At 47.1% G+C, this 22,396-nt stretch overlaps 2 protein-coding genes across 2 annotated transcripts; one reads left to right on the forward strand and one right to left on the reverse strand.

Annotated features, from left to right (window-relative positions):
* Positions 1-1,032: 1,032 nt before the first annotated feature.
* Positions 1,033-2,471, reverse strand: LOC146755058 (olfactory receptor 10AG1-like). The gene is made up of 2 exons (XM_085526364.1): positions 1,519-2,471; positions 1,033-1,231 (listed from the first exon to the last, which is right to left on the reverse strand). Exons 1-2 carry the CDS (start codon positions 2,469-2,471, stop codon positions 1,033-1,035), a joined length of 1,152 nt encoding a protein of 383 aa, XP_085382490.1.
* A 5,327-nt stretch (positions 2,472-7,798) lies between these two features.
* On the forward strand, positions 7,799-9,894 carry LOC146755059 (olfactory receptor 14J1-like). The gene is made up of 2 exons (XM_085526414.1): positions 7,799-8,009; positions 9,056-9,894. The coding sequence occupies exon 2, from the start codon at positions 9,082-9,084 to the stop codon at positions 9,706-9,708; it is 627 nt and encodes a 208-aa protein (XP_085382540.1). The 5' UTR covers positions 7,799-8,009; positions 9,056-9,081; the 3' UTR covers positions 9,709-9,894.
* The last annotated feature ends 12,502 nt before the right edge of the window (positions 9,895-22,396 follow it).

Here is a 22,396-nt window from a genome sequence, read left to right on the forward strand (position 1 = left end):
CTAAATTTCACAGTAGGCCTCTCGGTTACGGGACTCATTCTCTCTCTTATTTTGTCTGATTCGTTAGCTCAATTTTCAATTATATTATATTATATTTTATTATCCTGTATTTCGATATAGTTTTTAGTAAATAAGTGTGCCTCCTTAGATCGTTGCCACTGTTTTCTTTTCCTAATTAACTTTTTCCTTTTGGCCCAGGGCCCCTCCGGGGCCCACGGCCCCCTGTCACGGACGCAGGTGGATTTTTAGTTCAAACCGTGACAAGTATTTAGTAAATAAGTGTGCCTCCTTAGATCGTTGCCGCTGTTTTCTTTTCCTAATTAACTTTTTCCTTTCGGCCTAGGGCCCCTGCGGGGCCCACGGCCCCTGTCACGGACGCAGGTGGATTTTTCATTCAAACTGTGACAACCTTTCCCTTCCCCTTCCTCTTCACTTTCTCTCCCCCTCCCAGAGGGATGAAGGAGGGACTAGAAAGACCACAACAAAGTAGAATTTGTGGGTTGAGGTACAAACAATTTTACTAAGGCAGAAAAAATAATATGGGTGTGTGTGTTTGTTTTGGGGGGGGTTGAGAATAAAATAATAAAATTCTGATGTTAATAATTTTTGAATATTGATGTATTTACAAAAGAAGCTTTTTTTCCACATTATGTCATATGGAATGAAATATCCATTTGAGTTGCTGAGCTCAGCTCCTGGTGCCATCCCATCCCAAATATTTCAACCCCCATGGCTGGAAGGATAGCGCATGAAGCTGAGGAACTGAAGTAACACTGCTCAGCAGCAGCGAAAACATCGAGGTGTTCCAGCACTGCTTTTTTCCTGAGGTCAGAGCATCCCAACTGAGCCCAGAATGGTACCCACCCCTCATTCCGTATCACTTACAGATTCAATGCTTTTCCATACATTCCAAATAACTGCTGTCATCTTTCCTGTTTTGCTTGTTTGTTTGTTTGTTTTATATACACACATAGATATCATTCCCACAGTCTATGGCCCATCCCTCTAAAGTGGCGGTGGTGTCCATTGGCTTCATGCCTTTGGCCTCCATGCGTCATAGCTGTCATTCAGGGCAGGTAGGATGCTGTGTGGTGTTGGATTGTCGTGTGCTGGATCGAACTGTGGTTCTCTGAGAATTCCTTCTTCTTTAACCTGCAGAATTCTGACTGGAATACCATTAATGAGGTACAGTGCAATCATAGGAAGGATAATATGCATTATAATATGGTAACTAGGGCAAAATTGAACGTAGAGACCTCAAAAAGACAGGGAGCAGGGATCCTTCATTTCCTGCCCTGTGATGATGTGACAGTGAATCCCCACACATCCTTCTCTATCCTACATAAACTTTGATTCCTTCTGGAAGATGCAGTGGGTTGTGGGACAGCGCAGCAAATCTGGAGGTGCCCAATCTGGAGGTGTCTGAGCCAAAACTGGATGCCAACACACAAACAGCCAAATGCTCATTGGAACAATTGGGTCGTAATTTCACCCACTCTGCACTATCAATTTCCCCACAGGAGTTTTCTCAGGGCGATTCTCACTTCCCTATTCCTCATTCCATAGATGACAGGGTTAAACATGGGGGTCAGAATCATGTAAAACAGGGCAAGGTATTTGTCAGTGTCTGCAGAGTCCTTTGAGTGGTGTTTGAAGTACGCAACTGTGGCTGAGCCAAAAAATAGAGTCAGCACTATGAGGTGTGAGGAGCAGGTGGAAAAGGTTTTGTGTCTGCTCGGAGCAGAGTGCATCTTCAGAACAGTCTTGATAATTCTAACATAGGAAACGACAATCATGAAAAAGGGAAGGATGACGAAAAGCAGGATGATAGTGTGCAGGGTCACCCAGCTCCAGAAAGTATCTGCACAGGCCAGCTCCAACAGAGGGGGAACATCACAGAAAAAATGATGGAGGTGATGGGATGCACAGAAGGGCAAGGTGAACACTTGGTAGGTCTGGCCCACTTGTATTGGTACAGCAACCATCCATGAGCCGACCACCAGTCTGACACAGAACCCACCATTCATCAACAAACTGTAGCGCAGGGGGTCACATATGGCCACATAGCGGTCATAAGCCATAGAGGCAAGCAGGAGGCACTCAGCGCTTCCCAGCAAAACTAAGAAATACAGCTGGGCAGCACAGCCAAGGAAGGAGATCCGGACATCTCCCGTCAGGAAACACATAAGTATTTTGGGGAGAGTGGCTGACGTGTAGCAGATCTCCAAGAAGGACAAGTTTCTCAGGAAGAAATACATGGGGCTGCGGAGACTTAAGTCCAGCACTGTAACCAGCACAACCAGGCTGTTCCCAATGATAACTGTGATATAAATGAGCAGGAAGATGGTGAAGCACAATCCTGGCAGCCCAGGGGGATCAGAAAAATCCAGAAGAAATCCAGGTCCAACAATGTGATTCTTCAGGATATTTCTTTGGAGCATTTTCTCTGCATAAAACAACACCAACAGCATTCAGATGGGCATTCTCTAACAAAGAGAATGCCCATCCACAGCCATGCACAGCTCCAGCAGACAGCCTACAGACAACAGTGCAAAATGGACATCAGGATCAGGAGAGCTTGACCAAAATCTGAATCAAGGTATGGAAACCTAATACAGTCCAGTGGGAATATACAAGATGGCAGTCAGGACCAACCAGTTGAGTATGGGGCAGAAAGTCCCAAGTTTGGTCCTCCTTCTAGAATAGTTGCCTATGCAATGCCCCGAGCATGCAGTGCAGCTGTGAGCCTCAGCCTCATGCAGCACCCCAAGTGGCAAAAGGCCCCTGTGCTGCTGGGGGTCTCCTTCCCGCCCCACATCTCCCTACAGCTACCTGGGCAGCTCCCCGGGCAGGCTGAGTGCTGAGCCTGGCTGGCGGCTGAGTCCCTGCCCCTGCAAACAGCCCTGGGATGCAGGGATCCTGGCTCTGCAGGACACCCTTAAACTTCCATAGGGACAGGATTTAGCTGAATCCATTCAGGCATCTTATCCTGAGGTTGTAGTCCTGGCTCCTGGAGGGGACTCAGCTCCCTCCCATGCCTCCCACACAACCAGCCGGACCAGCACTGACCACACATCTGGCCACAAGCATCTGGCCCCTGCATCCCTCCTCCTGCACAGCCTTCTTTCTCCTCCATCGCCGTTCATTCCCGTCTTTGCCTGTTCAAGTCACACTCCAGTTATCAGCTGTCACTGACTACATTTCCCTCTTGGATCCCCAATGCTACCCCCATGCTGGGGGGTAGCATTGCAGGGAGGCTGTTGGTTGAGCAGCCTGGGAACTCAGACCTCATCACATTTCACTAGCTCAGAGTTTGACTGCTACAAAAGCCTGAGTATTTTGTTTTAGATGTCATCAAACCAGCCAACGGGGTTTCCTGAGGAGAACCTTTCATATGAAATTGTGTACCTCACTCTCCCTGGCAGAGCTGCCATCTGTGTCACATGGGTTGTGCTGCACTCGGTGACATCTTGGTGCCTGCTGTAAGACAAAATATCCTTAAATAGGACATATCCATTTGTGGACAGTGATCCTTGAAACCTTCATCTGCAACACTGAGACCTCCCTAAGGAGCAGTTCAGGCTTCGAAGACTTGATGGAAATGGCTCTTTAGGTCTTTCTGCACTGTAATGAGCCCCACAATGGGCTAGCTTAAACATGACCCAATATGTTCGGAGCATCTCAAAAAAGGAACCAATGGCACACAGTCCCTGGTAAAACAAATATAGTAGAGAAAACATTTTTTTTCCCCTTTTTTTCTTCAATAGAGAGACAAAAAGTAAAAGAAAACAAAGCTCAAAAATGTTTATAAAATATACCGGAGTATTGGCAGTCCGCCTAGACTTTTCAAGGTCAAGCTCGCAGGTGCAGAATCGCAAACCTAAGATAGCTCCTTAACAGGAAAAAAAACTTGTAGCTCTGTTAAAAGCTAAAAGAGCAACATAAGAAAACACAGAAAAACAGCAACTCAATTTGCCCGCATTCTCCACCAAAATCTGTCACGGTTTGAACGAAAAATCCACCTGCGTCCGTGACAGGGGCCGTGGGCCCACGAGGGTCCCTAGGCCAAAAGGAAAAAGTTAATTAGGAAAAGAAAACAGCGGCAACGATCTAAGGAGGCACACTTATTTACTAAATACTATATCGAAATACCGGATAACACAATATAATACAATATAATTGAAAATTGAGCTAACGAATCAAGCAAAATAGGAGAGAGAATGAGTCCCGTAACCGAGAGGCCTACTGTGAAATCTAGGCGAACGGCTGAAGGCTCCCACACACTGCCCTGAACGCCAGAACTCGAAAGACGTCAGACTAGTCTGCGACCGAGTTAATATAGAGTCCAGGTCCCGTGACCTATCACTGACCGTGTTGTTCTCTGGGAGATGTAGTCTTCTTCTGTAAGTTGCAGATTCAGTAAAATTTTTCATGCTTTATATGATGTTATGATGTGGAATACTGATAGCAAAATTACAAAATTATTAAACCATGACAGATAGAAATCAATAAGAACGTGTTAACCCGACTCAAAGTGTGAAATACTCTTGAGTCCTGTTCAGTTTTAAGTTGATACCTCCCAAATCCCTGGATGATTTATCCCAGGGAGATTACTGGAATTTGCTCCATTCCTCCAAAGTCTGTTGTCAAATCCTTCACCGTGATTCTATTTGTCCCATCCTATCTCTGTCTAACTCATTTCTTGTGGAAATACTCCCTAAGAAACATAAACCTCAATAGAAGCAGCTTGGACACGGCATGCAGTTGATCACTGTGTTTTACTGTTCATTCAATTGCATCACCTTTCCTTCTGTTTGTTGGACATAAATAAAGAGATTTCTTTCTTTTTCCATGTGCAGCTGGTTCTCTGTGGAAAGCCAGTGGGAGTTGGTACAAAGGAGGTTTAACACTGAGCGGGTGACGGCAGAGTGATGTAAGGAAAACTGATGCAAGTGCCATGGGGCCAATGTGAGTAGTGGGGTGGGGAGATTGAGGAGGAACTTTGTCCACAGCGAAACAGAATAGAACTCACTGGGGACATCCTGAATTGACATCAGTTGCAAAGTGCTTCTTTTACTTCCTGTATAAAACAAACTATAAACAAATATACAATAACTGAATTTTGGATTCTTGCTCTTTATGCACTCTCCATTTTGCTGAACAAGTTCTGAAAACCATGAAGAAGATAACAGGAAGGTACAAGGCACAAGAGGCTCTTTAAGGTTAGAATGGGCCCCAGGGCGTATTTGCTGCTAAGTCCGTCAACCTCCAGTGCAGACAGAAGTTTGCACAAAGAACTCAGCAAGACAAAGTCAGAAGCAACAGTGAAGTTTCTTGGAGTATTAATAGGCCCACTGAGGGCCAACAGTGAAGTTTCTTGGAGTATTAATAGGCCCTCACTGAGGGCCATTAGCAAGCAAGCTTCCCAAGGCACTAATTAGAGCAGATAATTGGAAGCCATGACTCCAGTCAGGCAAAGGCCCTGGCATGGTGGCTCTGATGCTAAGAAAATCCTCCTTTGTCTTAAGAAGCAAACAGGACAAGCCCTGATTCCCAGACCCTTCGCAGGGAGATCCTGTCTCTCATGTTGGCTCAGGGCCCTTCCTGGGGCAGTGGGATGGAGATCTGTATGATGTTTAATGAAAGACATGGGGACAGAAGATCCCAGGCTCTGTATTAGGTGCAATGATACTGTCAAGTTCGTGTCCCATGTTCTGCATTGCCCAGAAGTGCACCTAGTGCTCCAGATGATGCTGGAGCTGCACAGAGCAGAGAGGGACAATCCTTTTCCTCACCCAGATGGCAATAAAATGCCTGATGTGCTCCAGGGGACCGTTAGCTTTCCTGGCTGTCTGGGCACACTGCTGACTCACATTCAATTAGATTTTGACCAGAACCCCCAGTCCTTTTCAGTCAGAACTCTCTCCAGTGTCCCGTATACATTCTGTGTTTATGTCCAGGGTTGCCCCTACCCAGTTGCACAATCAGGCACTTGTTCTTGTTAGACGTTATTCACTTGGTGCTTAGTATCAACTGGTACCCACTTCTCTGACTTGTCCAAATCTCTCTGCAAGTCCTCTCCACCCTCAGTCAAGGCAACAGCACCTCCTCCTCTGCTATCATCAGCGAACATAAGCAAAAATTTCTGCACGCAAGTCATCCACAAAAACATAGAAGTGGCCCTATAATGGAGCCCTGGGGAACCCTGATAGTGACCATCTACCAGGCTGATGGAACCCATTGACTGTAATCTTCTGGGCTGACCTACTGGCCAACAGCTCACCCACCACATTCTGTTTCTGTCTAGCCATATGCAGGACATTCTGTCCAGAAGGGTTCTGTGAGAAATAGTCTTAAAATCTCTACTAAAATTCTCAAAGATAACATCAACTGTCAACCCTTGGTCAACCAATTCACTAACATTGTCATAAAAAGACCTATAGTTAAACAGGAACTGCCCCTCGGGATCTTGTGTTGACTGTGACCAATGAAACAATTGTCCATCAGGTGATTTTCAATCACTCTCACAATCACTTTCTCCATAATTTTACCAGGCACTGGAGTTAGACTGACTGGTTCATAATTGCCCCTGTCATCTTTCTTGCTCTTCCTTACAATGAGACAACATTTGCCAGCTTCTCTTCAACTTGTATGACCATGGATTTATTTAGATGCCATTGAAATGAGAGCCCAGAGAATACTAAGGTGTCATCATTGCAAGAACATAGATGTGCCATAGCTTTGCAGTGCCTTGAACTCTGGAGTATGCCACAGATGGAGCATAGAGAAAGACTGGCCTCTTCTGTTGGTAAGCAGAGTAACATTGCGTGATACATGGGGACTGTGTCTCTGCTCTGCTATGCTCTGCTCGCAGGGGAAAGGTGCAGGGGGCTGCTCTCATGTCAGTGCTCATATCTGAGGTGTGGGGTCAAAGTGGAGAGACCAGGCTCTTTTCAGCAGTGTGTGGAGACAAGACAAGGGGAAATGGTCAGAAAGGGGAGCATAGGAAGCTCTGCACAAATGTGTGCAAGAATATCTTTACAGTGAGGGTGACAGAGCCCTGGAACAGGCTGCCCAAGGTGTTGGGGAGTCTCCTTCTCTGGAGATATTCAAGACCAGCCTGGACGCCCACCTGTGTGTCTACCTGGTGTTCCCAAGGGGTCTGTGCTGGGGCCTGTCCTCTTCAGTATCTTTATTGATGACCTGCATGAGGGCACTGAGTGCATCCTATGTAGGTTTGCAAATTACACCAAATTGGCTGGGAGTGTGGATGTGCCTGAAGTTAGCAAGGCCCTACTGAGGGATCTGGACAGGCTGGAGAGCTGGGCTGAAGCCAGTGGAATGAGGTTCACCAAGACCAAATGCCACGTCCTGAACTTTGGGACCTGGAATGGACTGCCCAGGGGGGTGGTGGATTCAGTGGCCATGGAGGCGTTCAAGGAATAAATGGATGTTGTGTTGAGGGACATGGATTAGTGGGAGCTATTGGTGATAGGTGAACAGCCAGACTGGATGATCTTTTACGTTTTTTCCTACCTTGGTGATTCTATTATTCTCTGATATCCCGTCTTTGTATGAGTGCCCTCTTTGAGCAAACACTCTCTGGGATGACTCAGCACATGTCTGGAATTAGTCACTGACCACTAGAAATCTGGTGTTTAATTCAACAGATTTTAATGTACTGTCATGATGCTGTTGTCTTTCAGGAGCTGTTGGCCATGAATACCCCGGGACACCACAGGGGAGATCAGTGGGAAGGATAAAAAATGACATAATCTGTTACTGAATTGGGCTGGGCTTCTGGGATACAGGGAGCTCATAAAAGTGGGAAGTGTTGTAGAGAGAATGCTGTGCCCAGGAGCATCTCTTGTGCGCAGCACAGCAGGGCTGGGGCTTGAGCAGTAATTCACATGAGGATAGAAGAAAGGGAGAGAGAGCTTACTGTGTTTGTACAGCGTGAACCTGCTGTAAACGGACTGCAGGAGCACTGATAACAGATCAACAGAATGGTAAGTGCCTTGCAGTAGGCAATGTAGCTGATTTTCCTGGAGGGATCACCAAATCGGGGACATCCCATAGCAGATCGGGCTGCAGGCACTGCATGTTTCTTTACTGTGTTAAAAGCCTTCTGCTCCAGCTGAGGGCTACTGTGCTGCAGCACCAGAGCACAGCCCTGAGGGCTGCGTTTCCCAGCACGGCTGCAGGCTGTGCAGCCGGGGCTGCAGGCGGGTGCCCAGGGCTGTCCTGCAGAGCAGGGTCCCTGCTGTGCCCCAGGGGCTGTGTGCCGGGTATGGGACTCTGCCGCCTGCCAGGCTCAGCACTCAGCCTGCCCGGGGAGCTGCCCAGGGCGCTGCGGGGAGACGGGTGGGGGGAAGGAGCCCCCCAGCAGGGCTTGTGCTGCCACAGCTGGTGCCTGGGGAGGGGGATCACAGCTCCACTGCACAATGGATTGTTTTTTAAGGTACTTTGCAAGAGGAGAGCCACGGCAGGAGGTTTCCATTTCCTGTTCTGAGGAAAAGAGGATTGGAAACAGAAATCTAAAAGGAGCTATCAGAGATCTGTGAATTTTTCTTCAATAAATTGCTTGTGGCCTGAACAGACAGACGTGATGTGCATTCAGTCCCCCCTTTCTCAGAAGATGGAACCAGTTGTAATTAACATCATTTTCTGTAGGCATGAATAATTCACTTATCCTACAATCAGGCAGCATTCTAGCTATTCATTATATATATTATAATGCTATTCATTAGCATTTCTAACTGAAACTGAAAGTCACAGATGCTGGGGTAGGGGGCACAAAGGGGGACACTTGGGGTAAAGATATGAGACATGAAACAGATGAAAATATACAGGGAGAAGGGATAAGAAAATAAGAGGAAGCTTAGAGCTCCATATGCTGCTTCTACTTAAGGAATGCTGATCTACATGAAATTAAATGCAAGTAATGGTGCTAAATGTACACTGTTGTAGGAGAATGAAAACATTTCATAGTATAGCAGGAGGAGTGTCTCTGAGAATGGTCTGGACTTGTCATTATCTTCTGCACTCTGAGCAGGACTTCAAGCCCAGGAACAACAGCAGATGCCCAACAGCAGCTCCATCAGCGAGTTCCTCCTGCTGCCGTTGGCAGACACGCAGCAGCTGCAGCTCCTGCACTTCTGGCTCTTCCTGGGCATCTACCTGGCTGCCCTCCTGGGCAACGGCCTCATCAGCACAGCCGTAGCCTGCGACCGCCGCCTGCACACCCCCATGTACTTCTTCCTCCTCAACCTGGCCCTCCTCGACCTGGGCAGCATCTCCACCACTCTCCCCAAAGCCATGCCCAACGCCCTCTGGGACAACAGGGCCATCTCCTACACAGGATGTGCTGCACAGCTCTTTTTCTTTACCTTCTTCATGTCAGCAGAGTATTCCCTTCTCACCATCATGTCCTATGACCGCTATGTTGCCATCTGCAAGCCCCTGCACTACGGGACCTTGATGGACAGCAGAGCTTGTGCCACCATGGCAGCAGCTGCCTGGGGCACTGGGGTACTCTGTTCCCTTCTGCACACTGCCAACACGTTTTCACTGCCTCTCTGCCATGGGAATGTTGTCAACCTGTTTTTCTGTGAAATCCCCCAGATCCTCAAGCTCTCCTGCTCAGAATCAAATCTCAGGGAAATTGTGATTCTCATTTTTGGTTCCAGCTTAGCCTTCGGCTGCTAACAGAGAACAGGGAGATCAAGCACGCTCTCAGGAAGGTGTTACAATAAGCACTATTCCAGCTTCCATAAAATGCACAACTTCCTCATAGGATTCCCAGTGATGGTTCTTCACGTTTTATGCATCTTTGATTGTTTGATTATGTGAGATATAGCAACGTGCAAAAAAAATGTTATTGAACTTACAAATAAAAATGCATTTCACTTCTTTCCTACCCAATTTCCATTTTGTCACTTTAGGAGCTCATGTAAACATGTATCCAGATTCCCCGAATACGTTAAAGTATACCTAAAAATGTTTCAAAATAGACTTTTACTTAGCTTTTCTTTTTTCCTATTTTGTCTGGATTTGGGGAGGTACAACCACAGACAGCAGCTCAATGTGCTCTTTTCATTTCTGATCTCTTTACACTACCACAGTGCTCCCAAGCCCTCTCATTTGTGCAGTCCTGAAGGTCTTGTGTGTCTCATGACAGTCCTGTTGCCTCTACAGCAGCAATCCAGGGCTGCAGTCAGTAGCCGGCAATATGAATAGGTCTGTCAGAGCTGGTCTCCTTGCTGGCACTGCCATAACAAGAGGGCACCTTTAGAGCAGGACCAGAGAACTGGAGGGAGGCCTCTTCCAAAGCTGGTGTAAGGAATATACCTCAGGAGCTGCTCCCTGAGAAAACCTTGAGATCTTCAGGTGCTCTTCACTGTGTGACCAGATCAGATTGAATAGCCCCAAGGAAATCCTTAAGCGTCTCAGGACAGTGCTGTGGTTTAAATTTTATGGGTTGAGACAAGGAGAAAAAGAAAAGGATAATAATTATGACAAATGTATTCATACACATATAATATATTTAGTATATTTTCACACATATACAAGATATGCAGTTGCAATCATATATGCACAGATACTAATACATATGCATATCTGTTTGCAAGTCCACGACTAGTTGCAGGGGTTTTAACAGCCACAGGGTTCACTGTAGGAGCTGAAGTGGCTGTCGGGCTGTTGCAGGAGTTGAAGTGACCTCAGAGTTCATTGCCAGAGCTGGAATCACCACAGGAACTGTGACTAAGTTGGAGCTGCCACTGGGCTCATTGGAGGGGTTGGAGCCACCACAGGGCTGTATTTCCTCCCTTGGGGGGAATTTGTTTCATTTTCTTATAGCAATACTTGGAATAGCTACAGGACCCGTAGCAGGAGTGACTGCAGAGCTCATTATGAGGGATGGAGTGACAGCGGGATCTGTCCCAGAGCTTGGAGCAACTGCAGGACGTGTAGCAAAACCTTGGATCTGCTGCAGGGTCTGTGCCAGGAGTTGCAGAGGTTGCAGCATTGTCAGCAGATCCAGGTCTCTGGATCTGGCATACTGCAGTCATTTGTGTTCCTTGGGGGTTACCAGTGCCACAGCAGACCTGCCCCCAATATTCTACCAGTTTCTCAGGATCCTGCAGTTGCTCAGAGATGAAGTTCCAATGGCCTGGGGGTGCCCAGCCAGCTGCCCAGACCGTCCCACACCCCCTGCCATGCAGAGCCTTCTCACCTTGAAACAGATCTCTCACTGATATTCCTGAATAATTGTTTAACCTCAATCATAGATTCATAGAATCACCAATGTTGGAAAAGGCCTAAAAGATCATCCAGTCCAACCGTTCACCTATTACCAATAGCTCCCACTAAACCTCATCCCTCAACACAACATCCAGTCACTTCTTGAACACCCCTGGGCTCCCAGAGAAGACAATATAAAATGTATAATTTCTAATCATACCAACAATATTACTTCCAAAACCCAAAGATGACCACAGAGCTGAATGTGCACAAAACTTCACTTTGTCAGCTGCCAATTTTATCATGATACAAAACGAGGTCAAACAGCATAGCAAAATAAATACCCTAATCCAGAATCCAGAGTTGACAAATAATGCAGCAGGGAAAACAAGCAGCAAGCAAGGAGCTGTGCAATGCAGCTTCATGAGAAGACTCAGCAAGCTCCACAAATGGGGAAACTATCGGCATCATGGCCAGCAGTTCTCCAACTCCCATAAACCCTGTCCGCTCTGGATATCCGTGCTGTTATCTCAACCCTTTGAGCCTCATATCGGGCACCAAAATGATGTGGTTGTTGAACCCAACATGTGGCTCAGCAGCGCACAGTGCTTTGTGCACTGCCCCATTCCCAGTGGGATGGGGAAGAGAATTGGGAAAAAAAGTACAACTTGTGGGTTGTAACAATGCAATTTACTAAGAGAGATAAAAGGAGAGGAGTAATAGTTATCACTATATATCCATTGATATGGAATAATATGTAATAACTGATGCACAAGCACTTGCTCGCCACAACCAGACTGATGCTCAGCTGGGCCCTGGGCAGTGAAGAGACTGAGATGGACTCCCACCCCTTTCAATACAATTTCTGCTTGCTTTCAGGTGGTACAAAATGTCCCTTTGGCCACTTTCAGTCAGCTGTCCTCACTCTGTTCCCTCCCAGCTCCATGTGCTCTCCACTGACCATGGCCTTGGCTCTGTACAACACTGCTTAGCAGCAGCTGTAAACATCAAAGTGTTATCAATGGTTTTTCTCCTAGAACCAAAACACTGCACCAGAGCAGACAGTCTGAAGAAAACAATTCCATCTCAGCTGTAACTCAAGCACCTGCCTGTCCCCCTTCTCTTGTTCTTCCTGATCAGGAAGCAAGGAACAGAGTCTGCCGCTCTCCTCTTTGTGCCTTTTCCATCAGTTCTCAGCTGGCTCCTCTGCCATCCCCAGGCAGAGCTCAGTGCACTCTCACAGATGGCAGCAGCCTTTCTTCATCTACATTGCCTAATCATAATGAAGAGTCAGTACCTACTTTGCTACAGTTCAGAGGTGGGAACCATCCCACCATGTCTCTGTGAGACAAACAAGACCCTAGGCCTGAAAAGGCACAGAGATTTGGAGTTCGCTGAGTGAATGTTTGTGGTTGTCTCATTAGCGTAAAGACTCTTCAGAAAGCATCCCCTTCCAGAAGCATGTTTTGATTTAGCATGGCTGGGCCTTGCATCTACACCATGGTTCTGGTGTTCAGGGCCTTGCTCAGAAGCAGCAGCCTGCACGAAAGGAAATGCTCTGTGGTTTTCTCTTGAGTTGTCCCATTTATTTCTCATGCTACCTGCACTGGTCTGCAGGCACTTCTGGGCAGCAGCAGGTTGGGGTTACCCCCAGAGGGTTCACAATAAGATTTAGGACGGGGTATTTGCAACAAGACTTTCTCTGAGGAATCCTCACACAGTCCTATGGAACAACTCAGAGGCTTTCCCTGCAATCTCCAACAGCAACAACATCCCTCAGCCCTTCTCTGTCACATCCAGTTCCCCTCCCTTCGCCCTTTGGACCTGGTTTAAAGCCCTTTAATCAATCAGTGCAGGAGCATTTCAGATGGGGTCATGGAGGAGGCAGACTGCCATTCTTGGGGTGGCCATTTTCCCAGGAGGGCATGGTGGGAGGGCTTTGTCCCATCTGGTTCCACCAACACTTGCATCCACCCAGCAGAAGGCTGTGCCCTCTGTGTCCCACTTGAACTCTGCATGGAGCTTACAGTTGGCAGTGACATGGCTGAGAAGCTCTGGGCATGGATTAAGCGACAGGGAAGTAATGTGCCTTCCTAACTTCCTCCCTGCATACCTTAGCAACTTCCTTGTAATCCCCCCAAGTACCCAGCCCCTTCTTCCAGAGGGCGTAGATTCTCTTTTTCTTCCTGAGTCTCAACAATTGTTCCCAGTTCATCTGCACTGGTCTTCTTCCCCTATGGCTCACCTTATGGCATTCAGAGACTGCCTGATCTTGTGCCTTTAAGATTTCCATCTTGAGGAGTGTCCAGGCTTCCTGGACCCCTTTACCCATAAGGAGCGACTCCCAAGGGACCCGTGCTACAAGTGTCCTGAACAGGTCAAAGTCCACCCTCTAGAAGTTCAGGATAGTAGTTTTGCTGGTCACCCTTCTGACATCTCCAAGAATAGAGAATTCTACCATTTCATGGCCACTCTGCCCAAGACAGTCCACAGCCTTCTCAACTCCTACCAGTCCTTCACTGTTAGTGAAGAGCAGGTCTAGCAAGGAACCACCCCTGGTAGGACTTCATACCAGCTGCGTAAGGAAGCTGTCTGCCATACAATCTAGAAACCTCTTGGACTGCTTCCTCTGCTCTTTATTATATTCCCAGCATATATCAGTGAGGTTGAAGTCTCCCAAGAGAATGAGTGCTGGCGATCGTGCGACTTCAGTAAGCTGCTCATAGAATGCCTCACCCATCAATTCATCTTGATTAGGCGGTCTATAAGAAACCTTTAGCAAGATGTCACACTTACAGGCCTTTCCCCTGATCTTTACAAACATGCACTTCATTCTGAAGCCCAAGCTCTTCAACATCAAAACTCTCTTTAATATAAAGGGCCACACCACCACCCTTCCTTCCTCATCTATCCCTTCTGAAGAGCTTGCAATCATCCATCACAGCACTCTAGTCATGGCAGTGGTCCCACCATGGGTCAGTAATAGCAACTAGGTCATGGTTTGTCAGATGCACAGTTGCTTCCAGCTCCTCCTGCTTGTTGACCAAGCTCCTTGTGTTGGTGTAGACACTTCAGCTGAGGCATCTGCCTCTCTCCCAGCTCAAACAGCATTTCCCTAGGCTTATCTCTGGTAAGCCCTGTTTTGTCCCCTCCCCCATCGTAGCTAGTTTAAAGCTCTTTCGATAAGCCCCGCTACCGTCTGTGCTAGGATTCACTTCCCCCTTTGAGACAGTTGGGTTCCATTCATGGATAACAGACCATGGGCCAAGTAAACTGTCCTGTGATCAAAGAACTCAAAGTTTCTGGCTCAGTACCAACCTCTGAGACAATTGTTCATTGCTTTGCTTTCCAAGCCTGCTCTGTGTCCCTCACTGCCCCTGAAGGTGTAGAACAAAAAATCACTTGATCTCCCACTTTGTGAACTAAATGGCCTAAATTCCTGAAATCTCTTTTTATAGTTTGTAGTCTTATCTAAGAAATTTCATCACTGCCCACCTAAACTATGAGTAGTGGAAAATAATCAGTGCACCTAACCAGCATTGGGAGTTTCCTTGTTATGTCCCTGACCTGCAGCCAAGAAGGCAGCAGACTTCCTGACAACTCGGGTCCAGTCTGCAAATGGGGCCCTCTATTCCTCTGAGAACCCACCACGGCCACCCTTCTTTCTTTCATGGCAGAGGAAGTCACAAGGCTTGGTAGTGACTGCCTTGCATTAGGTTCCCTCCTAGGCAGATCCTCCATTGCCTCCCTATTCTTATCTCCTTCAGATTTCAGAGTGTCAAACCTGTTGCTTAGATGGATCAGGGGTCGAGGGCTAGGCAGGCATGGGGGGGCTCCTGTGATGTTGAGTTGGGACTCTCTTCCAACCCTCCTCATCAGTCAGGTCTGTCCGACTGTGACAGGGCAGGGAGTCAACCACTTTTCTGGGGGTATCTGCCTGGCAGCCTTCCCTCGATGATGCCAGCAAGTCACTCCACCAGTCCATCTCCCGATCACACACCCTGATGGTGAATTGTGAGTAAAACCTTGAGTAAAGTGAGAGTTCACCTAGAGAAAAGTATGAGTAGAAACCGGGATTGACGTGAGGGTAAACCCAGAGTAAACCCAGGATCCCATCCATCATCATGCTCAGCCTCTAAGGGCAACTTTTTCCAGTGTTGCTGTGTAAAAAAATAGGTTCCTCACATCTAACCTATGTCTCCCCTTTTTAATTTAAATCCATTTCCATTTGTCCTGTTATCATCAGACCATCCCATCCTTATTCTAGCGTTAGGCATCTCATCCTCGGATGGAAACCCTGGGGCTGAATTGGGATCAGTTTTTCAAAGAACCACGGGGGCTGCAAGTTCACCTAGCTGAGTTCAGATGTGCACAGTGAGGTGTCTGTGTGTGAGTCCCCATCTGAATCCACAGGGACTGCACTGCTCGTACACAGACTCTCAGTGATGCCCAAGGTGCCTTGGGTGATCCTAGTTTTGTGCTAGTGCTTGTAAACTGTGATGGAAAATCTATGAGATAGACACCTCCTTCTGGAGCATCAGCCGAGGGCCAGAAGGGAGGTATTCTTGGCCATCCTAAATACCACCACAGCCCCGTGCTTAGGGCACCCAGTGTGTCTTTTGCACCTGTCCCCATGGAGTATGTAGTGATATTCAGCTTACCGAAAGGATGAGCTCAGAACAGAAGAGGCAGATCTTCCTCTCTGCTCCATCTGTGGCATAGTCTGGATTTCAAGGCATTGCAAAGCTATGGCACATCTACGTTCTTGCACTGATGACACTTTAGCATGCTCTGGGCTCGCATTTCAATGGCATCTAATAAATCTAGGGTCATACCAGTTGACAGGAAGCTGGCAAATGTTGTCTTATCGTAAGGAAGAGCAAGAAAGATTACAAGGGGAACTATGGACCTCTCAGTCTCACTACAGTGCTTGGTAAAATTATGGAGAAAATGATGGTGGGAGTTATGGAAAAACAACTGAAGGACAGGTCACAGACAACACAAGATACAGAGGGGAAGGTCCTATTTAATTTCAGGTCTTTTTATGACACCTTTATCCATTGAGCTGAACAAGGGAAGGCAGTTGATGTAATCCTTGAGGATTTCAGTAGAGCTTTTGATACTATTTCTCCAGCACCCTTCTGGACAGAAATTCCTGCATACGGCTAGACAGAAACAGAACGTGGTGTGTTGTAATACAAGAAGAATTTTACAGAGCAGCAGCTGCGGAGCAGGATAAACAGCATGAGAACAAAGGACATCTCTAGGAAAAGAATGAATGGCTCGTGGCTTTGAAGGGGGGTTATAGGGTTGTTATTGCAGTAGCTTTCCTCCAATTAGCGTGTGTGATTTTTGGACACCCTTGTCTGTCTCCTATAAAATCATGGCTTTTCGGGCAATAAATTGACGCAGCTATATGTAAATATATTGGTGTTTGTCTGTTTGTCCCAGCACGCTGACATTTTGCCTTTCAGGTTCACCAGCAGTGGTGGGTGAGCAGTTGGCCAGTAGTTCTGTCCCAAAGGATTATAGTCAGTGGGTTCCATCGGGCTGGTAGATGGTCACTTCCAGAGTTCCCCAGGGTTCCATTTTAGGGCCAGTTTCCTTTCATGTTTATGCAGATTACTTGCATGCAGGACTAGAAGACGTTCTGAGCAAGTTTGCTGGTGAGACCAGATGAGGAGGTGTTGTTGCCTCCACTGAGGGTGGAGAGGACTTGCAGAGAGATGTGGACAAGTCAGAGAAGTGGGTACCAGTTGGTACTAAGCACCAAGTGCATAACGTATAACAAGAACAAGTGCCTGATTTTGCACCTGGGTAGGGGCAACCCTGGACATAAACACTGTCTGTATATTGGACACATGAGAGACATCTGACTGAAAAGCATTGGGGGTCCTGCTCAACATAAAATTTTAAGTGAGTCAGCAGTGTGCCCAGCCAGCCAAGAAGGCCAACGGTCCCCTAAAGTGCATCAAGCAATTTATTGCCAGCTGAGTGGGAGAAAGGTTTGTCCCTCTCTGCTCTGCATTGCTACAGCCTCACCTGGAGCCCTGGGTGCACTTCTGGGCAATGCAGAACATAAAGGACATCAAACTCTGGGAGAGTGTGCAAAGGAGGGCACTGGAACTGAGAGATCTGAAGTTCAGAGTTTCACTGGGATTGACTGCTTGTTCAGACTGGGCCCTTCTCACACCCCACATCCTGTGATGAGACACAGGGCACATGTGGGATATGAACTTTTACAGCATCCTTGCACCACATGCAAATGCTTTTCCCAGTGCTTCAGTGTTCCACCACCCATTGCTTTCAACATAGTTTTCAACACCCCATTGTATCTTTTAATTATACCAGAAGCTGGTGCATGGTAGGGGATATGATAAATCCACTCAATGCCATGAACTTTGGCCCAAGTATTTATTAAGGGAATTTTTGAAATGTGTCCCATTATGAGACTCAGTTCTTTCTGAGGTGTCATGTCTCTATAGGACTTGTTTCTAACAACCCAATATTGTGTTTCTGGCAGTAGCATGGGGTACTGCATATGTTTCAAGCCACCCAGTGGTTGCTTTCACCATGGTAAGCACAAAACGCTTATCATTATGAGATCCTGGCAAGGTGACATCATTCACCTGTCACTCCTCCCCATATTTATACTTTTGCCTTGGCCATCCCCCCAGAGAGGCTTCATATTCTTGGCTTGTTTAATTATGGCACATGATTCACAGTCATGAATAACCAGTGCAATAGCATCCATAGTTAAGTCCACCCCTCAGTCTCTAGCCCAATTATATGTTATGTCCATTCCTTGATGGCCTGAGGTCTCATGGAACCATCAAGCTTGAAATAATTCACTCTTGTTCTGCCAGTCCAAGTCTATTTGAGCCACCTCAATTCTGGCAGCTCGATCTACCTGATGGTTGTTTTGTTGTTCTGCAATAGCCCGACTCTTGGGCAAGTGTGCATCCACGTGACACACCTTTACAATCATATCTTTTTTTTGAGCAGTTATGTTTTTCTACAGTTCAGCAGCCCAAATAGGTTTACACCTCCGTTGCCAGTTATTTTGTTCCCACTGCTGTAACAACCCCCATAAGGCATTTGCCACCATCCATGAGTCAGTATAAAGATAAAGCATTGGCCACCTCTCCCGTTCAGCCACATCTAAGGTCAGCTGGACAGCTTTTACCTCTGCAAACTGACTTGATTCTCCCTTACCTTCAGTGGCCTCTGTGACCTGTCGTGTGGGGCTCCAAACAGCAGCTTTCCATCTCCGATGCTTCCCTACAATATGAAATGATCCATCAGTGAAAAGAGCATATTTCTTTTCGTTTTCTGGTAGTTCGATGTATGGTGGGGCCGCTTTAGCACATGACACCTCTTCTCCTGGTGATGTTCCAAACTTTTTATCTTCAGGCCAGTTCATGATCACTTCTAAAATTCCTGGACAATTGAGGTTCCCCATCCGTGCTTGTTGTCTAATCAGTGCAATCCACTTGCTCCAGGTGGCATCGGTAGCATGATGGGTGGAGGGAACCTCCCCTTTCAACATCCGGTTCATCATTGACAGTCGAGGTGCCAGAAAGAGCTGCATTTCAGTACCAGCTACTTCGGAAGCAGCCCGAGCCCCCTTATACGTGTCTAAGATCTCCTTCTCAGTTGGAGTGTAGCACTCTTCAGACCCCTTGTACGCTCAGCTCCAAAATCCCAGGGGTCAGCCTTGAGTCCCTCCTGAGGCTCTTTGCCACAAACTCCAAGTGGGACCTTTCTCTCCAGCAGCAGTATAGAGGATGTTCTTTACATCCTGTCCAGTCCGTACTGGCCCCAGGTCCACGGCACAGGCTATCTCCTGTTTAATCTGTTCAAAAGCCTGCTGCTGCTCTGGGCCCTATGCAAAATCATTCTTCTTCTGCATCACCTGATAAAGGGGGCTTACAATGAGGCTGTAGTTTGGAATGTGCATCCTCCAAAAGCCCACTGCACCCAGGAAAGATTGTGTCTCTTTCTTGCTAGTTGGTGGAGACATGGCAGTGATTTTGTCAATCACTGTTGGGATGTGATGACATCCATCCTGCCACTTTATACCTAAGAACTGAATTTCCTGGGCAGGCCCTTTTACTTTGCTTCACTTAATAGCAAAACTGGCTCATAGAAGAATTTGAATTATTTGCTCTCCAGCACAGCAGCACTCAGTGGGGGTGTGACCTCATTCAGGCCACGGTAGTCTACTGTCAGTCTCCATTCTCCACTGGCTTTACGCACTGGCCATATGGAGCTGTTAAAAGGTGAGTGAGTTTTACTGATCACTCCCTGATTCTCCAACTGGCGAATCAAATCATGAATGGGGAGCAAGGAATCCCTGTTGGTGCGATACTGCCGTCTGTGCACTGTCTTTGTAGCAATCGGTACCTGCTGCTCTTTTATTTTTACTCGTAGCAGCCTCACAACAGACGGGTCCTCTGACAGGCCAGGTAAAACTGACAGCTGCTTAATGTTGTCCATATCTACAGCAGCGATTCCAAAGGCCCAGTGATACCCCTTAGTATCCTTGAAATGCCCTCTTCTGAGGTAATCAATACCAAGTATGAACGGAAACCCTGGGCCACTCACATAGGATGTTTTTTCCAGTCTTTACCAGTGAGGCTTATTTCAGCCTCCAACACAGTCAATTCTTGAGAGATATCCAGAAATATGGATTGATTCTGTCCCTTCATGACTGGAGGGCATTAGGGTGCACTGTGCACCAGTATCCACCAGTGCCTTATATTTCTGTGGTTCTGATGTGCCAGGCCATCAAATCCACACAGTCCAATAAACTCTATTATCCCTTCCACTCCCTTGACTGAGGGCAGGGCCCCTCTATTGGTTACCTGCGATAACTGGAGCAGCCGTACTGGTGGTTGGACTGTTTTGTAGTTCCCTCACCCGTGCTAATAGTACAGGAGTAGGCTGGTCATGCCACTTCCTCATGTCTTCTCTGTGGTCACGTAGGTAACACCACAAGGAAACACGCAGTGCAATTTACTGTTGTTCCTTGCTCGATCTGGAAAGTGCTTGTGTCTAATAGCTGAGAATTTTAATGATACACATGAAGGCTTTATAGTCGTTAATTTCTTTACGATCTCTCACCCTCAACTGAAGCAGCAGCTAGGCCAATTACCAAGTGACACCAAGGTGATGAAGTGGCAAAATGGCGATTTATTGAAACAGACACATCCTTATATAACCTACACCTTTTCGTCTACACCTACTGTATTACACTAAGATTCTTCCAGAATATGGGGAAGGGCCTGTCACATCACAACAAGCTACCGTCCCAGCTGTCCCAACAGCGAAGCAACCAGGTAACAAGAGATTCATTCTGGTGCCGTGTGAACTCCTTTCTTACGCCTTCGATTTCAGTCATCTTCAGGGGTCGACAAACAGTAATAGAGATTTCCTCCTCATCACTCTCTTCTTCATGACACTTTTCCTTTTGCCTTTCTCGATACTGATCCAGACCCGTCACCTGGATCTTCTGTTGCCTTCTCCTCCACTTCTTTTTTCTGTTCTAGACGTGAGGACATCCATTTCCATTTCTTGCCTTCCACAGAGGCAACTGATATTGTTACTGGTGCCTCCTTTGACTGATCAAAATCGACTTGGGGATTTCCCTTTTTGGCTTGAAACTCAGCTCAGAAACTCTCTTTTCGGAACAGTGTTCTATAGAGCACGGTAAGCACAAGCCAAGCCCCAAATAAGTCGTACCCCCCTAGATCTATCTAGGCTGCACCATCCCTGACTCAAATACTGGCTTAGTTTCTCGGGATCCCACAGGTGTTCAAGAGTTAAATCCCATGACATTGCGGGCCCCCACATCTTGGCGAACCTGAAGGCAAAAGGTCAGTGTTCTAGGACAAACAACCACACACCAATATAGTTAATTATAGCTGTGTCCATCTATTGCCTGAAAAGCCGCACTTTTATAGCAAACAAACAAGGGTGTTCAAAAATCACACGCACTAATTGGAAGAAAGCTTCTGCAATAAGAACCCTAAAACCCCACTTCAAATCCACGAGCCTTTCATTCTTTTCCTAAAGGTGTCCTTGGTTCTCATGCTGTTTATCCTGCTCCGCAGCTGCTGCTCTGTAAAGTGCTTATCTTGATCCATGGCAGCTGCTCTGTAAAATTCTTCTTGTATTACAACAGAATGGCAGTTCCCTGGGGTCTCCAACACACCCCCAGCCAGCTGGCAAATGCTGCTGAGGACCTTCAGGAAAGAAATACCCTGGGTAGTGACAATGTCCACTGGACAACTGTGAGCCCCACAATGGGTCTCGTACCTTGTGCCATCTTCTGAACACCAGTAGCACGGTGTAGATGCAAGGCCCAGCCAGGCAAAATCAAAACATGCTTCTGGAAGGGGATGCATTCTGAAGAGTCGTTACACTAATGAGAGGACCACAAATATTCACTCAGCTAACTCCAAATCTCTGTGCCTTTGCAGGCCTAGGGTCTTGTTTGGTTCACAGAGACATGGTGGGTTGATTCTCAGCTCTGTACTGTAGCAAATGGGGTACAGATTCTGCATGACGGATGGGCAAGGAAGAAGAGAAAAGGCTGCTGCCATCCATGAGAGGGCACTGAGCTCTGCCTGGGGATGGCAGAGGAGCCAGCTGAGAATTGATGGAAAGGGCTCAGAGAGGAGAGTGGCAGATTCTGTTCCTTGCTTCCTGATCAGGAAGAACAAGAAGAGGGGACAGGCAGGAATCTGAGTTACAGCTGGGATGGAATTGTTTTCTTCAGACTGTCTGCTGTGGTGCAGTGTTTTGGTTCTAGGAGAAAACCATTGATAACACTCTGATGTTTACAGCTGCTGCTAAGCAGTGTTGTACAGAGCCAAGGCCATGGTCAGTGGAGGGCACATGGAGTTGGGAGGGAACACAGTGAGGACAGCTGACTGATAGTGGCCAAAGGGACGTTCTCTATCAGCTGACAGCAAGCAGAAATTGTATTGAAAGGGGTGGGAGTTCATCTCAGTCTCTTCACTGCCCAGGGTCCAGCTGAGCATCAGTCTGATGGTGCTGTGCAAGTGCTTGTGCATCAGTTGTTACATACGATTCCATATCAACGGATATATAGTGATAACTATTACTCCTCTTCTTTTATCTCTCT

The sequence above is a fragment of the Coturnix japonica genome, chromosome 36 (assembly GCF_054131305.1).
Source record: "Coturnix japonica strain WE chromosome 36, WE-NBRP24, whole genome shotgun sequence".
In the NCBI taxonomy this organism is placed as follows: domain Eukaryota; kingdom Metazoa; phylum Chordata; class Aves; order Galliformes; family Phasianidae; genus Coturnix; species Coturnix japonica.

Coding starts and splice junctions, on each gene's coding strand:
- LOC146755059 (XM_085526414.1), top strand. CDS start 9,082: ATGCCCAACAGCAGCTCCATCAGCGAGTTCCTCCTGCTGCCGTTGGCA.
- LOC146755058 (XM_085526364.1), bottom strand. CDS start 2,471: ATGCTGTTGGTGTTGTTTTATGCAGAGAAAATGCTCCAAAGAAATATC. Junction 1,232..1,518: donor ATCGCCCTGAGAAAACTCCT/GTGGGGAAATTG, acceptor ATTTTGCCCTAG/TTACCATATTATAATGCATA.